The 18,481-nt window shown below is 44.7% G+C and overlaps 1 protein-coding gene across 1 annotated transcript in view; it reads left to right on the forward strand.

Annotated features, from left to right (window-relative positions):
- Nucleotides 1-18,481, forward strand: part of LOC144484371 (NACHT, LRR and PYD domains-containing protein 3-like) — a 70,652-nt gene that overhangs the window by 5,954 nt on the left and 46,217 nt on the right. The window contains exons 3-4 of the mRNA XM_078202893.1: nucleotides 7,169-7,249; nucleotides 10,920-11,083. Coding sequence (XP_078059019.1) covers nucleotides 7,169-7,249; nucleotides 10,920-11,083 — 245 coding nt within the window. The remainder of the gene's footprint in view (nucleotides 1-7,168; nucleotides 7,250-10,919; nucleotides 11,084-18,481) is intronic.

The following is an 18,481-nucleotide window of genomic DNA, read 5'->3' on the forward strand; positions in this document are numbered from 1 at the left end:
ATTTCTCCAAGTTCTCCAACATCCATGCTTTTCTCAACAGTAAATACTGATGAAAAATATTCATTTAGGATCTCACCCATCTCTTGTGGATCCGCAGATAGATGACCTTGTTGATCCTTAAGAGGCCCTACTCTCTCCCTTGTTACTCTTTTGCCCTTTATGTATTTGTAGAAGCTCTTTGGATTCTCCTTTGCCTCATCTGCCAAAACAATTTCCTGTCCCCTTTTTGCCCTCCTGACTTCTCTTAACTCTACTCCTACACCCCCTATACTCTTCAAGAGATTCACTTGATCCCTTCATTATCTTATATGTTTCTATAAGATCTCCCCTCATTCTTCTGAATTCCAATGAGTATTGCCCCAGTCTACTCAGTCTATCCTCATAAACCAACCCTCTCAACTCCGGAATCAACCGAGTGAATCTCCTCTGCACCCTGTCAATATGTCCTTTCTCAAGTAAGGAGACCAAAACTGCACACAGTATTCTGTGTGGCCTCACCAGCACCTTATACAGCTGCAACATAATCTCGCTGTTTTTAAACTCCATCCCTCCAGCAATGAAAGACAAAATTCCATTTGCCTTCTTAATTACCTGGTGCACCTGCAAACCAAATTTTGTGATTCATGCACAAGGACACCCAGGTCCCTCTGCACAGCAGCATGCTGCAATTTTTTACCATTTAAACAATAGTCCATTTTGCGGTTATTCATATCCAAATGGATGACTTCACATTTACCAACATTGTACTCCATCTGCCAGAACCTCGCCCACTCACTTAGACTATATATATGCCTTTGCAGACTTTCAGTGTCCTCTGCGCACTTTGCTCTGCCACTCATCAGAGTATCATCTGCGAATTTTAACACACTACACTTGGTCCCCAACTCCAAATCATCAATGTAAATCGTAAACAATTGGGGTCCCAACACTGATCCCTGAGGCACATCACTCGTCACTGATCGCCAACCAGAAAAACACCCATTTACCCACACTCTTTGCTTTCTGTTAGTTAACCAATCCTCTATCTATTACATTACCCATAACACCGCACACCTTTATCTTATGCAGCAGCCTTTGGTGCGGCACCATGTCACATTTCTTCTGGAAATCCAGAAACACCACATCCACAGGTTCCTCATTGTCCACTGAGCACGTAATGTTCTCAAAGAATACCACCAAATTAGACAAACGTGACCTGCCTTTCATGAACCCATGCTGTCTTTCCAACGGGACAATTTGTATCCAGATGTCTCGCTATTTCTTCCTCGATGATAGATTGAAGCATTTTCCCAACTACAGAAGTTAAACTAACAGGTCTACAGTTACCCGCCTTTTATCTAACTACTTTTTTTAAACAGTGGCGTCACATTTGCTGTTTTCCAATCTGCCGGAATTACGCAGAGTCCAGCGAATGTTGTTAAATTACCACTAGTGCATTTGCTATTTTCCCCACCATCTCTTTTCGTACCTTGGGATGCATTCCATCAGAGCCAGGAGACTTGTCTGCCTTTAACCCATTAGCTTGCCCAACACTACCTCTTTTGTGGTGATAGTTTCTAGGTCCTCCTCACCTGCCATAGCCGCCTTGTCACCAGTGACCTGGCAGCTATGTTCCCTGCCAGGTGTCCCTAAAATGGGAGAATGCGATATCTGCTTGAAACATAGAAGCTTTCCTTATCTGGTGGGGACTGCGGGGACCAGACAGTGTTTGAACTCATTTCATCATATTTTGCTTTGTTTAACTTTTCTTTGAGATTCTGTTCATTTTTAAGAAGCCACATTTGAAGTTATCCCTTTGTTGATCTGGTCTATTTTGTTAAGATGCATGTTGCAAGATGCAGAATTTCACTGGCATTTCAATCTCTGAGCTTTTCCCTTGCATGCCAGCGCTCCACAGTCTCAGTCACCTTGCAGAAATGTCCCCCTCATTTGAGCAAAGAGCAGAAGGTATTCCTGTGTCAGCAACTGCTGCACCTCTGGGAGGGAGAATAGGGAAAAGGTGGGAGAAGAAGGGAAAGGGAGAGAGGGAGTGAGAGGTGGAGGTGGGAACCAATTGTGGTTTTGAGTGGTTCAAAAAAACAAATTGTGCAAATTTATGGTTTCTGAAATCTGTAATAATTTTCAGCAAACTGAGCAGTGGATGTTCGGTGAATTATCAACCTGGTAGATTGTGTTCAGTAACGGGTGAACAATCATCTCATTGAATGTTCACTTACTCCTCTTCCTGTAAGTTTGTAAATACCTGGTGTGGTTCCTTGATGGGGTGAGGTTCCTCAATTAACTCCTGCTGATGTTGGAACAGAGTCTGATCAATGAAAAGTAATGTTGTCCCTCACAATTGGTCAGAGCAGTGGAGAATAGGAAAAGTGAATGGGGAAGATTGAAGAGATAGGGAGGGAGTCAGTCACAAGGTGTTTGGAAGGAAAGGAGGGAGGAACTCCTTGGTGCCATGGACACCAATGGATCTTGGCACAAGGACAGTGAAAAGGTGAGGCTTTATTAATTTCCGTTTAAAACTTTCCTCTTTGAACTGTTCTCTCTCTATCTCTCTCTCTCCACCTGAACTGTTACTTGTTTCTTTCTCCTTTTCCTATTTTTATTCTGTTTTTGTCTCTAATATTTTCTGGATTTTATTTTGTGTTAATTAGTGACCGCAATGAGACTGAGCTTCCTCGCTGTTTAAGGGAGGGTGATTGACACCTAGATCCACCAATCAGAGAAGGGGAAGCATCGAAGCCCCGGCCTTGGTGTTAACAGATGTGCACGGACCATCATGACCAGCACTATGCATGTGCATGACCAGAGTGCGGCTCCTCTCTCTGCGCATGCATCGGCCTGCCGCCTGAGCGCAAGAGGAAACAGTTAGAAAATAGACACAGAAAAAAAGAACAAAGAAAATTATAGCAGAGACACAGGCCCTCCAGCCCTCCAAGCTTGCACCGCCCATGCTGCCTGAACTAAAAAAACTACTCTTCCACGGGCCATATCCCTCTATCCCCTTCTGTTCATGTATTTGTCAAGACGCCCCTTGAAAGTCACTGTCGTATCCGCTTCAACTACCTCCTCCGGCAGCGGCTCCAGGCACCCACCACATGTGTAAAAAAAAACTTGCCTACTACATCTCTTTTAAACGCTGCCCCTCGCCCTAAAACCTATAGCCCTTAGTAATTGACTCTTCCACCCTGGGAAAAAGCTTCCGACGCAGCATCAACACTGAGTAGATCTGGGTGATTATAGAATCATAGAATCCTACAGTGCAGAAGAAGGCCATTTGGCCCATCGAGTCTGCACTGACCACTATCCCCACAACCCCATGCATCTATCCTAGCCAGTCCCTCTGACACTGAGGAGCAATTTAATTGCAATTGTAATTTTGTAATTGTAATTGTAAATTTAATTGTAACTGGATTACAGAGTACTGGGCTAATGGTAAGATACTTGGTAGTGTGGATGAACAGAGAGATCTCGGTGTCCATGTGCATAGATCCCTGAAAGTTGGCACCCAGGTTGATAGGGTTGTTAAGAAGGCGTACGGAGTGTTAGCTTTTATTGGGAGAGGGATTGAGTATCGGAGCCAGGAGGTCATGTTGCAGCTGTACAAAACTGGTGCGGCCACACTTGGAGTATTGCGTACAGTTCTGGTCGCCGCATTTTTGGAAGGATGTGGAAGTGTTGGAAAGGGTGCAGAGGAGATTTACTAGGATGTTGCCTGGTACGGTGGGAAGGTCTTATGAGGAAAGGCTGAGGGACTTGAGGTTGTTTTTTTTTTTTAGAGAGAAGAAGGTTAAGAGGTAACTTAATAGAGGCATGCAAGATGATCAGAGGATTAGATAGGGTGGATAGTGAGAGCCTTTTTCCTCGGATGGTGATAGCGAGCACGAGGGGACACAGCTTTAAATTGAGGGGTGATAGATATAGGACAGGTGTCAGAGGGAGGTTCTTCACTCCGAGAGTAGTAAGGGCGTGGAATGCCCTGCCTGCAACAGTAGTGGACTTGCCAATATTAAGGGCATTTAAATGGTCATTGGATAAACATATGGATGACATTGGAATAGTGTAGGTTAGATGGACTTTAGATTGGTTTCACTGGTCGGCGCAACATCGAGGGTCGAAGGGCCTGTACTGCGCTGTAATGTTCTATGTTCAATTTAGCATGGCCAATGCACCTCACCCGCACATCTTTGGATTGTGGGAGGAAACCCACGTGGACATGGGGAGAATTGTACAAACTACATACAGACAGTGACCCAAGCTGGGAATCGAACTCTGGTCCCTGGCACTGTCAGGCAGTAGTGCTAACCACTCTGCCACCGTGCAGATTCTGGTCTGAATACGGACAGCATTATTACAGAGGATATCAGAGTGATTCTAGTCTGAATAGGCACAGCATTATAATACTGAGTATACCTCCTGTTACTGTTACACTTTTCAAACACACGCTGTTTCTGTACATATATCCTCAGCTCGGAGAGCAAATAGCCAATTTTCGCTTTTCACCCAAAATGTGAACAGACCCGGGACAGAGAAATGAGGAAAGTAGTAAAACATCAGACAGTGTGTAACCCGGGGAGGCTGGAGTCAGTGAGATCAGACAGTGTGTAACCCGGGGAGGATGGAGTCAGTGAGATCAGACAGTGTGTAACCCGGGGAGGATGGAGTCAGTGAGATCAGACAGTGTGTAACCCGGGGAGGATGGAGTCAGTGAGATCAGACAGTGTGTAACCCGGGGAGGATGGAGTCAGTGAGATCAGACAGTGTGTAACCCGGGGAGGATGGAGTCAGTGAGATCAGACAGTGTGTAACCCGGGGAGGATGGAGTCAGTGAGATCAGACAGTGTGTAACCCGGGGAGGATGGAGTCAGTGAGATCAGACAGTGTGTAACCCGGGGAGGATGGAGTCAGTGAGATCAGACAGTGTGTAACCCGGGGAGGATGGAGTCAGTGAGATCAGACAGTGTGTAATCCGGGGAGGATGGAGTCAGTGAGATCAGACAGTGTGTAACCCGGGGAGGCTGGAGTCAGTGAGATCAGACAGTGTGTAACCCAGGGTAGATGGAGCCAGTGAGATCAGAAAGTTTGTTAACTAGGCAAGATGTAGTGATTGAGATCAGACAGTGCCCAACCCGGGGAGGATAGAGCCCATCGTTATCATTCAGACAGACACAATCCCAGGTTGAGGGTTCAAAATATCGGAATCCTCCTCACCATGTGGACTTGCGTTGGAGGGATGTTGCAAGGAGCAATCACTTAGCGCTGTCAGTTGCTTCTGTTCACACACACACTCTCAGTTCTTGCTTCATTTGAGGCATTTAGGTTTCCAGGGAAGTTCACCTTGACGACACACAATTTCTGGTTTTCTGAAAAGCATGTTAATTTGTTAATTTTTGCAGTTCTGCCCCCCGTTTCCGATCTCAGTGCACCCACAGTAGATGAAGCGAAGGGGGGAGTGGTGGAAGTGAAGATAGGGAAGATGTCTGGTAACAGGAGGGAAGCCCCTCCCGTTCCTGCTTTGGCCTTGTAGGCTATTACTGGCTCCAGGAAGACCAGATTCGATAGGGTTCTCCTTCAGACAATTTACTCATTTTCTGTGGCCAGGTTTACTGCTGGTTTCCCTGGAAGGGGAGCATGCCATGTCCACCGGCATGAGCGAGAAATTCCTTACCTGGAGGGCATTTGCAAGGTCTGGGATAGACATTGAATCTCTTTACAGAGATTGTGTTTTGACGTTTCAATTTTCCCCTGGTAGTCTGCCTACTTGATGCCGTATCCCAAGATGCAAAAGAAGTACAAGGAAGGACACCCAGAAACCTCACAGAAATAATAGAAACCCTACAGTGCAGAAAGAGGCCATTCGGCCCATCGAGTTTGCACTGACAACAATCGCATGTTGGACTTATCCCCACAACCCCACGCAGTTACCCCATTAATCACTCTAACTAACACATCCCGCCACACGAAGGGACAATCTTACATGAATAATCAACCTAAGCCGCACATCTTTGGACTGTGGGAGGAAACCGGAGCAGCCTGAGGAAACCCACAATGATACGGGGAGAATGTGCAAACTCCAGACAGACAGTGACCAAGCCGGGAATCGAAGGCACGTCCTTGGAGATGTGAGACAGTAGTGCTAACCATTCTGCCACCATATCTCCCAATGCTAAACCAGTTTGTTCATATCCATAGCTCTTCATGAGTATCTCAATTAAAGAAAGAGTTCCACAGGCTGGAAGATGTTTGGGATGAGTACTCCAGAGCGTAGTCTCTTGGCAGCTGAAGGCAAGGGGCCCATGTATAGAAGAATCCAAATAAGGACTGGCCAAACTTTCAGGAGTGCGGAAATATTGCCAACATCTAAGGCTGGGCTATAATATCTGGCTGGGAAGTTTGAGTCAGTGGGTATATTTGAGAAGCTCAATCCAGATGGTGTACAAGGATCTAGGGTTAATGAGACGTGGTGCAAGTTAGGATACAAGAAACAAGTTTCAGGGCAGTTTGTAAGATCATCTTGCATGTGTAACACTATTTTTTATATGCTGGCAAGCAATACATTTATGATAAATAGATAGCCCACCCAGTGGGAGTCCAGAGAATGGGATTGGGAAGATAAACCAATGCCAGTGATATGTGCTGTGCGATTTACTGGATAAACAAACAGACAGGGACAATTTCCACACAGCTGGAAGGCAGTGAAGAGATGATCATGTGACAAACTGTGCCAAAGGCTTCAGAGACGTAGAGTCGGCTGAAGATACTTCACTGACCATTTTATTTCTGCTCGAATGTAATGTTTGACTTTGATACGAGCTGTTTCAGTATTGTGGTGTAGGTGGAAACCTAGTTAGATGTATTCAAACAAGTACCAAGAAAGGTGTGTCTACATTTATCAGGTAAAGTTATCGTCATGTGTTTTGGAGAAAAGGAGGCTGGACATGGGCCAGGGATTTTCAAGGGCAAATGAAATCAAGATGATTTTTTGAAGAGGCAGTACCAAGGTTGTGGGGTCACCGTCAGATCTACCATATCTACATGGTGTTTGTGAGATTGTAAATACTAAAAGATTGTCCCCATATAAATTTTGGAAATCACATTGCTGCTTAAAGATACAAACAAGGCATTTTCACTTCACAGTTTCCATTTAACCCTGCTCTGGATTTGTCTATTTCAGAGCACCAGAATCGAAAAATGGCTGAAGGTTTCAACAGCGGAGTATATCCAATATCTTCAAAAAGATTGACTTTGGACAATGGTAGGTTCAGAAAATACTCCCAAGTTTTCACCGTCCTGTTAATGAATCCAGACCTCATTCATGAACCTGCAGTTCACACAAGGAACAGAGAAGAATATAGTGGCAGCAAATTATAAACCAGTAAAACTGATATAATGAAGTTGTGCTGAAAGCAATGTCTAGTGCATGTCGATAGGCATTGTTTACATGGACATCCAGAAGGAATTTGGACAGAGTTTCTTAAGATTTCTGTCATGCAATTGAAGGCAAATTTGTGACCTCATTGTGAAATTGGTGGAAAAGCAAGGGATAGAGATGAGGTAAATGGTCATTTAGGCTGACTGTCAGGATGCAACTTGCTGTGTTCCAGAAGCATCTGTGTTAGACTTACAATTATTAACCAAATTTATTGACAGCCTAGATGTTGGAATAAAAAAATGGATATATAAAACTGATTATGACACAAAGTTATTGAAACATTGTCGTCAATATAGCTGGCAATATAAGAACATAAGAAATAGGAGCAGGAGTAGGCCATCTGGCCCTTCGAGCCTGCCCCGCCATTCAACAAGATCATGGCTGATCTGAAGCGAATCAGTTCCACTTACCCGCCTGCTCCCCATATCCCCTAATTCCCTTATCGATCAGAAAACTATCTACCCGTGATTTAAACATATTCAACGAGAAAGCCTCCACCACTTCAATGGGCAGAGAATTCCAGAGATTCACTACCCTCTGAGAGAAGAAGTTCCCCCACAACTCTGTTCTGAACCGGCCCCCCCTTATTTTGAGGCTGTGCCCTCTAGTTCTGGTTTCCCTTCTAAGTGGAAAGAATCTCTCCACCTCTACCCTATCCAGCCCCTTCATTGTCTTATATGTCTCTATAAGATCACCCCTCATCCTTCTAAACTCCAACGAGTACAGACCCAATCTGTTTAATCTCTCCTCATAAGCTACACCCCTCATCTCCGGTATCAACCTGGTGAACCTTCTCTGCACTCCCTCCAAGGCCAATATATCCTTTCGCAAATAAGGGGACCAAAACTGCACACAGTACTCCAGTTGCGGCCTCACCAGTGCCTTGTACAGTTGCAGCAAGACCTCCCTGCTTTTATACTCCATCCCTCTCGCGATAAAGGCCAACATTCCATTCGCCTTCTTGATCACCTGCTGCACCTGCAGACTGAGTTTTTGCGATTCATGCACAAGGACCCCCAGGTCCCTCTGCACAGTCGCACGATGTAATTTTTCTCCATTTAAATAATATTCCAATTTACTATTATTTCTTCCAAAGTGGATAACCTCACATTTGCTAACATTATATTCCATCTGCCAGATCCTCGCCCACTCGCTCAGCCTATCCAAGTCTCTCTGCAGACTTTCCGCGTCCTCCACGCAATTCGCTTTCCCACTCACCTTCGTGTCATCAGCAAACTTGAATACCCTAGATTCAGTCCCCTCCTCCAGATCATCTATGTAAATGGTAAACAATTGAGGCCCCAGCACCGATCCCTGCGGCACGCCACTGGTCACCAACTGCCAACCAGAAAAGCACCCATTTATCCCATCTCTCTGCTTCCTGTTAGATAGCCAATCACCAATCCACGCCAACACCTTACCCCTAACTCCGTGTACCCCAATCTTCTGCAGCAACCTTTTGTGAGGCACCTTATCGAACGCCTTCTGGAAATCTAAAAACACCACATCCACCGGTTCCCCTCTGTCAACCGCACTAGTGACATCTTCATAAAAGTCCAGTAGATTCGTCAAACACGACTTTCCCTTCATGAATCCATGCTGCGTCTGCTTGATCGAACCATTCTTATTCAGGTGCTCTGTTATTTCCTCTTTAATAATGGACTCGAGCATCTTCCCAACTACGGACGTTAAGCTAACCGACCTGTAGTTACCCGCCTTATGCAATGAAATATCAGTAAATTAAGTGAATTGGCACGTTTGTGGCAAATAGATTAAAATGCAGGCAAATATCAGGTCCTTCACTTTCAATAAGGGATAGAACAGGGCCCTTTCCAAATGTGGAAAACCTAGAAACTTGGAAGCTCTACAGAACCTTGGGAATTCCTGAATATAGATTGTTAAAATATCGTGAAAAGGGAGCATAAAGTAAAACAAACAATTTAATGTTGGATTTTATGTCCAGAGGACAAGAGCATGTAGGGATAGAAGTTAGGGCACACGGAGTTGGGGGTAGTGTGTTAAAGTGGATTGGGGACTGGCTATCCGACAGGAAGCAGAGAGTCGGAATAAATGGGTGTTTTTCCGGTTGGAGGAAGGTAACTAGTGGCGTGCCGCAGGGATCGGTACTCGGGCCGCAACTGTTTACCATTTATATAGATGATCTGGAGGAGGGGACGGAGTGTAGGGTAACAAAGTTTGCAGACGACACAAAGATAAGTGGAAAAGTGAATCGTGTGGAGGACGGAGAAGATCTGCAGAGAGATTTGGACAGGCTGAGTGAGTGGGCGAGGATATGGCAAATGGAGTATAACGTTGAGAAGTGCGAGGTTATACACTTTGGAGGAAATAATAACAAATGGGATTACTATCTCAATGGAAACAAATTAAAACATGCTACCGTGCAAAGGGACCTGGGGGTCCTTGTGCATGAGACGCAAAAGCCCAGTCTGCAGGTACAACAGGTGATCAAGAAGGCAAATGGGATGTTGGCCTATATTGCGAGGGGGATGGAATATAAAAGCAGGGATGTCTTGATGCACCTGTACAGGGCATTGGTGAGGCCGCAGCTGGAATACTGTGTGCAGTATTGGTCCCCTCATATGAGGAAGGATGTATTGGCATTGGAGGGAGTGCAGAGAAGGTTCACCAGGTTGATACCGGAGATGAGGGGTTTGGATTATGAGGAGAGGCTGAGGAGATTGGGTTTGTACTCGTTGGAGTTTAGAAGGATGAGGGGGGATCTTATGGAGACTTATAAGATAATGCGGGGGCTGGATAGGGTGGAGGCGGAGAGATTCTTTCCACTTAGTAAGGAAGTTAAAACTAGAGGACACAGCCTCAAAATAAAGGGGGGTCGGTTTAAGACAGAGTTGAGGAGGAACTTCTTCTCCCAGAGGGTGGTGAATCTCTGGAATTCTCTGCCCACTGAGGTGGTGGAGGCTACCTCGCTGAATATGTTTAAAGCGCGGATGGATGGATTCCTGATCGGTGAGGGAATTAAGGGTTATGGGGATCAGGCAGGTAAGTGGTACTGATCCACGTCAGATCAGCCATGATCTTATTGAATGGCGGGGCAGGCTTGAGGGGCTAGATGGCCTACTCCTGCTCCTATTTCTTATGTTCTTATGAGACAAGCTCCTGAATAGACTAATCCCGGCTGTGGCGATTGCAGTTAAAATAAAGGCAAAACCTTTCAGGAATGAAATTGAAAAATGCTTCGAAACGCAAAAACATTTCCTGCAAAAAAGGTAATTGATATTGGAAAGTTGATGTGAATTGCTTCTTACTAACCAGGGGTATGAAGTGATTTGGAGGTCAGCTGGATACATGGGTTTTATTCACAAATGAGATAAATATCATGAATGTTTTCTGAAAGATAGTTGATAACATGGCTCACATGACATTTAAGTGGGTTGTTTTAAGTTTACGGGAAATTAAAACAGTCTAGATAGGAACTCATTGTGTTTCATTTTTTTCCAATTTCTGTTCACAGATCCAAACTCTAAAATCACTGAGTTCTTGACAAACTGTGAAGATGACCAACTGTTGCTGTTGACCAAATTCTACCGGGACAGACTAGAACAGGCGATTGAAGGAGTGGCGAGACTCTGTCTGATGTTTGCAACATGCGATCATATTGGTGTGAAAGAAAGTCATGTAAGTCCAGGATATAGTGGGTTTAGTGATTTTGCCCATTTTCACTTCGCAGACCTGATGAAATTAGAGGAAGAATAATTTGCTGAACAATAAGAAGCTATGGTCTCTCTTGCTGCTCTCCTAAAAAGACAACTGTTCCAGTGCAGCTACAATGCTGGCATCTACCCAACAACGTGTAAAAAATGTCTATCCCATTTGCCCAAAACAGGACAAATCCATATGGAAAATTTGCACCCCACAAGCCTCCTTCCACTAAGTGGCAGAGATAAAATGAGTCATTGCCAGTGACTTAAAGTTGTAGATACTTTGCAGTTTGGGACGGCAAAGTGGCACAGTGGTTAGCATTACTGCCTCATAGCGCTGGGAACCCGGGTTCGATTCCTGGTTTGAGTCATTGTCTCCGTGGTGTCTGCATGTTCCACGTTTTAAAGTTTATTCATTATTGTGAAAAGTAAGCTTGTATTAACACTGCAAAGATGTGACTGTGAATATCCCCTAGTTGCCATACTCCAGCGCCTTTTCGGGAACACTTGAGGGTGAATTTAGCATGGCCAATGCACCTAACCAGAGCAGCCGGAAGAAACCCACGCAGACACGGGGAGACTGTGCAGATTCCACACAGTGACCCAAGCCGGGATTTGAACCCAGGTCCCTGGCGCTATGAGGCAGCACTGCTAACTACTTTGGAACCGTGCTGCCGAGTTTTTGTGTGCATTTCCGTTGGGTGTTCAGCTTTCCTCCGACAGTCTGAAAGATGTGATGGTTAGGTGCATTGACCATGCGAAATTCTCCCTCAATGTACCTGAACAGGCGCTGGAGCGTGACAACGACGGGATTTCCACGGTCACGGAGGTGGCTAGATGGGTGGAGAACTGGCTTGGTCATAGAAGACAGAGGTTGGTAGTGGAAGGGTCTTTTTCCGGCTGGAGGCCTGTGACTAGTGGTGTACCGCAGGGCTCTGTATTGGGACCTCTGCTGTTTGTGATTTATATAAATGATCTGGAAGAAGGAGTAACTGGGGTGATCAGTAAGTTTGCGGACGACACAAAACTGGCAGGACTTGCAGATAGTGAGGAACATTGTCAGAGGCTACAGAAGGATATAGATAGGCTGGAAATTTGGGCAAGGAAATGGCAGATGGAGTTCAATCCTGATAAATGCGAAGTGATGCATTTTGGTGGGAATAATGTAGGGAGGAGCTACACGATAAATGGAAGAACCATAAAGGGTGTAGAGACGCAGAGGGACCTGGGTGTGCAAGTCCACAGATCTTTGAAGGTGACGTCACAGGTGGAGAAGGTGGTGAAGAAGGCATATGGCATGCTTGCCTTTATAGGACGGGGCATAGAGTGTAAGAGTTGGGGTCTGATGTTGCAGATGTATAGAACGTTGGTTCGGCCGCATTTGGAATACTGCGTCCAGTTCTGGTCGCCACACTACCAGAAGGACGTGGAGGCTTTGGAGAGAGTACAGAGGAGGTTTACCAGGATGTTGCCTGGTATGGAGGGGCTTGGTTATGAGGAGAGATTGGGGAAACTGGGGTTGTTCTCCTTGGAAAGACGGAGGATGAGGGGAGACTTAATAGAGGTGTATAAAATTATGAAAGGCATAGATAGGGTGAACGGTGGGAAGCTTTTCCCCGGGTCGGTGGTGACGTTCACGAGGGGTCATAGGTTCAAAGTGAAGGGGGGGAGGTTTAACACAGATATCAGAAGGACATATTTCACACAGAGGGTCGTGGGGGCCTGGAATGTGTTGCCGGGCAAGGTGGTGGAGGCGGACACACTGGGAACGTTTAAGACTTATCTAGACAGCTATATGAACGGAGTGGGAATGGAGGGATACAAAAGAGTGATCTAGTTTGGACCAGGGAGCGGCGCGGGCTAATTGTTCCTTGTTTCTCGTTTCAAGGCTTCATTCTATGATCATCTTGCTGGTGCCAGTACAGAGCGAGACTGCGGATAGTTGGGAACCTGTCTCGGGGGCAGGGAATTCATATGGTGTTCGTGGAAGTGGAAATGACTAGGGTTGGGAAGCATTTTCCGATCAGGGCCAGTGTGATCTCCTGGACTCGTTTCGATCGCCTCAGGGGGTCGGAGAGGAATTTCCCAGATTTTTTTTCCCCATATTGGCCCTGGGGTTTTTCACTCTGGGTTTTCGCCTCTCCCTGGAGATCACATGGTCTGGAATGGGGGGGTGGGGGATAGTTAATAGGTTGTAATGAACAAAGCATCGTAGCTGTGAGGGACAGCTCGGTGGATAGGATATTGGTATGTAGATAGGCTGGAAAATTGGGCGGGGATCCTGGATTCAGGATTCAATCCTGGACCGGGGAGCGGCGCGGGCTTGGAGGGCCGAAGGGCCTGTTCCTGTGCTGTATTGTTCTTTGTTTGATCTTTGTCACTACATTGCATTCTTAATGCAAGCCTCTTTGTAACATGAATAAATACACTTTAAGCGTTTAATAACATGATAATTGAAGTTCCTTTTAGGTACTGCCAGTATCACTTGCCTTCTGATCTCATTAAACCCTTGGTCCATTCATGGACCAACACGAGTGTCTGCCTCTCACATCACAACATTATTTGATTGAACTCTGTCATGGAATGCTCAGGCGATAGAAATGAATGGGAACTGCGCTAAATCTCTGCAATGGCTGCAGTCATACCTAGCACAATGATAGTTGCGATTGTTCGAGGTCAATCCTAGCAGACCCATGGCCCTCATACTTGAGTTCCTCAACGTCCTGTGTTCTCTGAAAATATATCCAGCTGTTTCATGACCTATCTGCTATCAATTGGTCAGAAGTGGAGGTGTTTTAGTGTTGATGTTAAAATGTACAACTTAATCTGTAACTCCTCAGATATCAGGAACTGAACAATATCCAGTCTAGTAAATGGTCAGTGATATTCCTGCCACACAACTCCATCCCTGTTTGACACTAAGTCACATTACCATTGCGGAAACCCACTTCAACAACCATGAGGGTTACAATTGAACACAACCTTAACTAGAAGAGTCAGAGGCTGGGAATTTGCTGCAAGGCTCTCTTCCTGAATTCCCAAAGTCTGTGAATAATCCACAAGACAAAAATGGGCAACGTGACGGAATACACTCCACAATCATGGATTATTGTGTCCAACATTATCTAAGCAGCTCGACACCATCGAGAATGAAGCTACCCACTTGATTTGCATGGAATTTGTTCTTAAAAATATTTCCTCCCACGTCACAATGTCAGCATGTGCACCTCGTAAAAGATGCACTGCAGCAAATCACTAACACTCCCTTAACAGAATGTCCAAAGCCTACGCCTCTACCACCTTGAAGGACAATGGGTGAAAGAGAGGTCTGGTGTACCCAATAACTACTCATCTAGCCCCTTCATCCAACTGCTTCCTTCAATAATTATTTTGTACTGAGGCATCTTCAATTACACAAGCATATAAAAAATATTTTGTGTTTAAAAATTGTTTTTCACGTCTACCAAGCATCTCCAAACTCCTTGTATTCAATGAAGTAGTTTTGAGTTGTAGTCGTCGTATTATAGGAAACATGTCAGGCAATTTTCATACATCAAATTCCCATAGCTAACAATGTGATACTGAACATATAATGCGTCTTCTTACGATGTTGATTGGGGCATAACTCTCTGACTGTTTTCTGAAATGGTGCTGTGCGACATGTTTCATCCACTGCAATGGGCAGATTGTATCTTGTGTAAACGTCTCATCTGAAAGACAGCACTTCCAAAAATGTAATCCTCCTCACTGCTGTGGTCGAGTGTAAACCTAACTTCTGCGTCCCAAACAAAAAGATCTGATTGCAGGAGGAGGAAGGATTATCTCACTGATTCAAATCAGTATTTTGTTGTTCAATACACAATACCACATAATTTTATTCCCACGCTACTAATGATAATGAATGCAACAAGATCTTTGTAGAATTTGACAGGAAGGAAACTGGAAAATAGGAAAGAAAAGGAGACACATAGCAAATATTGTGATCTCAAAACGATCTGCAGAGATGAAAATAGCCAGAGGATCTGTCAGCATCTGTGAAAAGGAAACGGTTTGGGTATAATTCTGAAAAAAAAAGAAAATGGTGTTAGTGGCAGTGAACAAAGTCGAGTGAGAGGCAACAAAGGCAGGTGGGGAAAAGCAGCTTAAAACACAAAAGAGTTGGAATGATGGAAATGTGTCAAACAAAAACTGGGAAAGGGACTCAAATGAAAACTTTGGGAACGAAAATCCCAACTGCTCCCCATTGTTGCTGTACATTGATTTCATTACTTGCTTTCAGCATCTTGAAAACTTGCACGAACACATCCCGTATTTTGCCCTGCCCGAGTGGAATTATTCCAACATTCACAAATTTTCACATTGACAATAATTTCTCAACTCTGGTAATATCCTTGTTTTGACTGCATGACAACTTAATATTGAAATGTTAAAACTGCAAACAACCTGGAAAAGTTTCTTACCCCTTTCTCCTCAATCCCCAACATCAACAAGTTGAGCTTCTCTTTCTTTAATTTATTCTTCCCTGGAAGTGCGTGTCACCATCCAGGCCAGGATTTATTTATTTATCCATTTCTAATTGACGGTGTTGATGATCTGACGTCATGGAATGCTGCAGCCTATGTGGGGTGTAGAAGGTCAGGTGTTAAACACGAAATCCAGAATTCATGCAATAAGGGTCCAACTGAAATCATGGAAGACTTAACAAAGAACAATACAATAATACAGCACAGGAACAGGCCCTTCGGCCCTCCAAGCCCGCGCCGCTCCCTGGTCCAAACTAGACCATTCTTTTGTATCCCTCCATTCCCACTCCGTTCATATGGCTGTCTAGATAAGCCTTAAACGTTCCCAGTGTGTCCGCCTCCACCACGTTGCCTGGCAGTGCATTCCAGGCCCCCACCACCCTCTGTGTAAAATATGTCCGCCTGATATCCGTGTTAAACCTCCCCCCCCTTCACCTTGAACCCATGATCCCTCGTGAACGTCACCACCGACCTGGGGAAAAGCTTCCCACCGTTCACCCTATCTATGCCTTTCATAATTTTATACACTCTATTAAGTCTCCCCTCATCCTTCGTCTTTCCAGGGAGAACAACCCCAGTTTACCCAATCTCTCCTCATAACTAAGCCCCTCCATACCAGGTAACATCCTGGTAAACCTCCTCTGTACTCTCTCCAAAGCCTCCACGTCCTTCTGGTAGTGTGGCGACCAGAACTGGACGCAGTATTCCAGATGCGGCCGAACCAACGTTCTATACATCTGCAACATCAGACCCCAACTTTTATACTCTATGCCCCGTCCTATAAAGGCAAGCATGCCATATGCCTTCTTCACCAACTTCTCCACCTGTGACGTCACTTTCATGGATCTGTGGACTTGCACCCCCAGGTCCCTCTGCGTATCTACACCCTTTATGGTTCTGCCATTTATCATATAGCTCCTCCCTACATTATTTCTACCAAAATGCATCACTTCGCATTTATCAGGATTGAACTCCATCTGCCATTTCTTTGCCCAAATTTCCAGCCTATCTATATCCTTCTGAAGCCTCTGACAATGCTCCTCACTATCTGCAAGTCCTCCAATTTTGTGTCGTCCGCAAACTTACTGATCACCCCAGTTACACCTTCTTCCAGATCATTTATATCAATCACAAACAGCAGAGGTCCCAATACAGAGCCCTGCGGAACACCACTAGTCACAGGCCTCCAGCCGGAAAAAGACCCTTCCACTACCACCCTCTGTCTTCTGTGACCAAGCCAGTTCTCCACCCATCTAGACACCTCCCCCTTTATCCCATGAGATCCAACATTTTTAACCAGCCTACCATGAGGGACTTTGTCAAACACTTTACTAAAGTCCATATAGAAGACATCCACGGCCCTTCCCTCGTCAACCATTCTGGTCACTTCTTCAAAAAACTCCACCAGGTTAGTGAGGCATGACCTCCCTCTCACAAAACCATGCTGACTATCGTTAATGAGTTTATTCCTTTCTAAATGCGCATACATCCTATCTCTAAGAATCTTCTCCAACAACTTCCCCACCACGGACGTCAAGCTCACCGGCCTATAATTACCCGGGTTATCCTTCCTACCCTTCTTGAATAACGGGACCACATTAGCAATCCTCTGGGACCTCACCTGCGTCCAGTGACGAGACAAAGATTTGCGTCAGAGGCCCAGCGATTTCATCTCTCGTCTCCCTGAGCAGCCTTGGATAGATTCCATCAGGCCCTGGGGATTTGTCAGTGTTTAAATTCTCTAACAAACCTAACACTTCCTCCTTTGTAATGGAGATTTTCTCCAACGGTTCAACACTCCCCTCCGAGACACTCCCAGTCAACACATCCCTCTCCTTTGTGAATACCGACGCAAAGTATTCATTTAATTTACACAGAGATTGGACAAACCAAACTAGCAATGGTATAGTAGAGGAGGCGTTCCTGGAGTGTTCTTTTTAGACAAATGCATTGAGGAGCCAACCAGCGAACAGGCTATTCTAAACCAGATACTGTGCAATGAGTAATGAAGGATTAATTCACAATCTTGTGCAGTTCCCTTGGAGAAGAGCACCTATTAAATGACAGAATGTTTCATTAAGTTCGAGAGTTAAATATTTGAATCTGAAACTAGGGCTCTGAATCTAAACAAATGAAATTAAGAGTGTATGTGAAGCGAATTATCAAAGATAGATGGTGGAACCTTGCTAAAGTGGTTGAAGGTGGATAGGGAATGGTTTATTTTTAAACAACGTTTTCATGAATTACAATAGTGCTTACATCCTGTCTGGCGCAAAAAAACTGCTGAAATGTGGCTCAAACGTGGCTTATTCAATAAATTAGGGATAATATTAAAACCAACGTGGAGCCATATAAAATTGGCATAGAAAGGCAGCAAGGCTGATGATGGGAAATGTTTTGAATTCAGCAAAAGAAGATTGAAAAATGATCCAGCGCAGGAAGTAGATTATGAGATTACAATTGCAGACAAGTAGAAACTAACAGTAAAAGTCTCTGTAAATATGCGAAGAGAAAAAAATAAATAAAGACAATGGAGGTCCCTTCTTATCAGAACCAAGGAAAATAAAGAAATGGCAGATGAATTGAACATAAACTTTCATTCTGTCATCACAAAAGAGGGCACAGAAAAGAAAAAACAACTTCCAAATATGTTAGGGAACCAAATGAACAGGCGGAATTGAACGAAATCTGTATTTGTAAGAAAAATGTGATGGGAATATTAATGGGTTTAAAGAGTGGCAAATCACCAGAACCTGATACTCGACATCTGAGTATTAAAGGAAGTGGCTCTGAAAATATTGGATGCACTGGTGGTCATTGTCCAAAATTCCTACAGAATTGAGGGTTGTAAA

The sequence above is a fragment of the Mustelus asterias genome, unplaced genomic scaffold, assembly GCF_964213995.1.
Source record: "Mustelus asterias unplaced genomic scaffold, sMusAst1.hap1.1 HAP1_SCAFFOLD_102, whole genome shotgun sequence".
NCBI classification, from domain to species: Eukaryota; Metazoa; Chordata; class Chondrichthyes; order Carcharhiniformes; family Triakidae; genus Mustelus; species Mustelus asterias.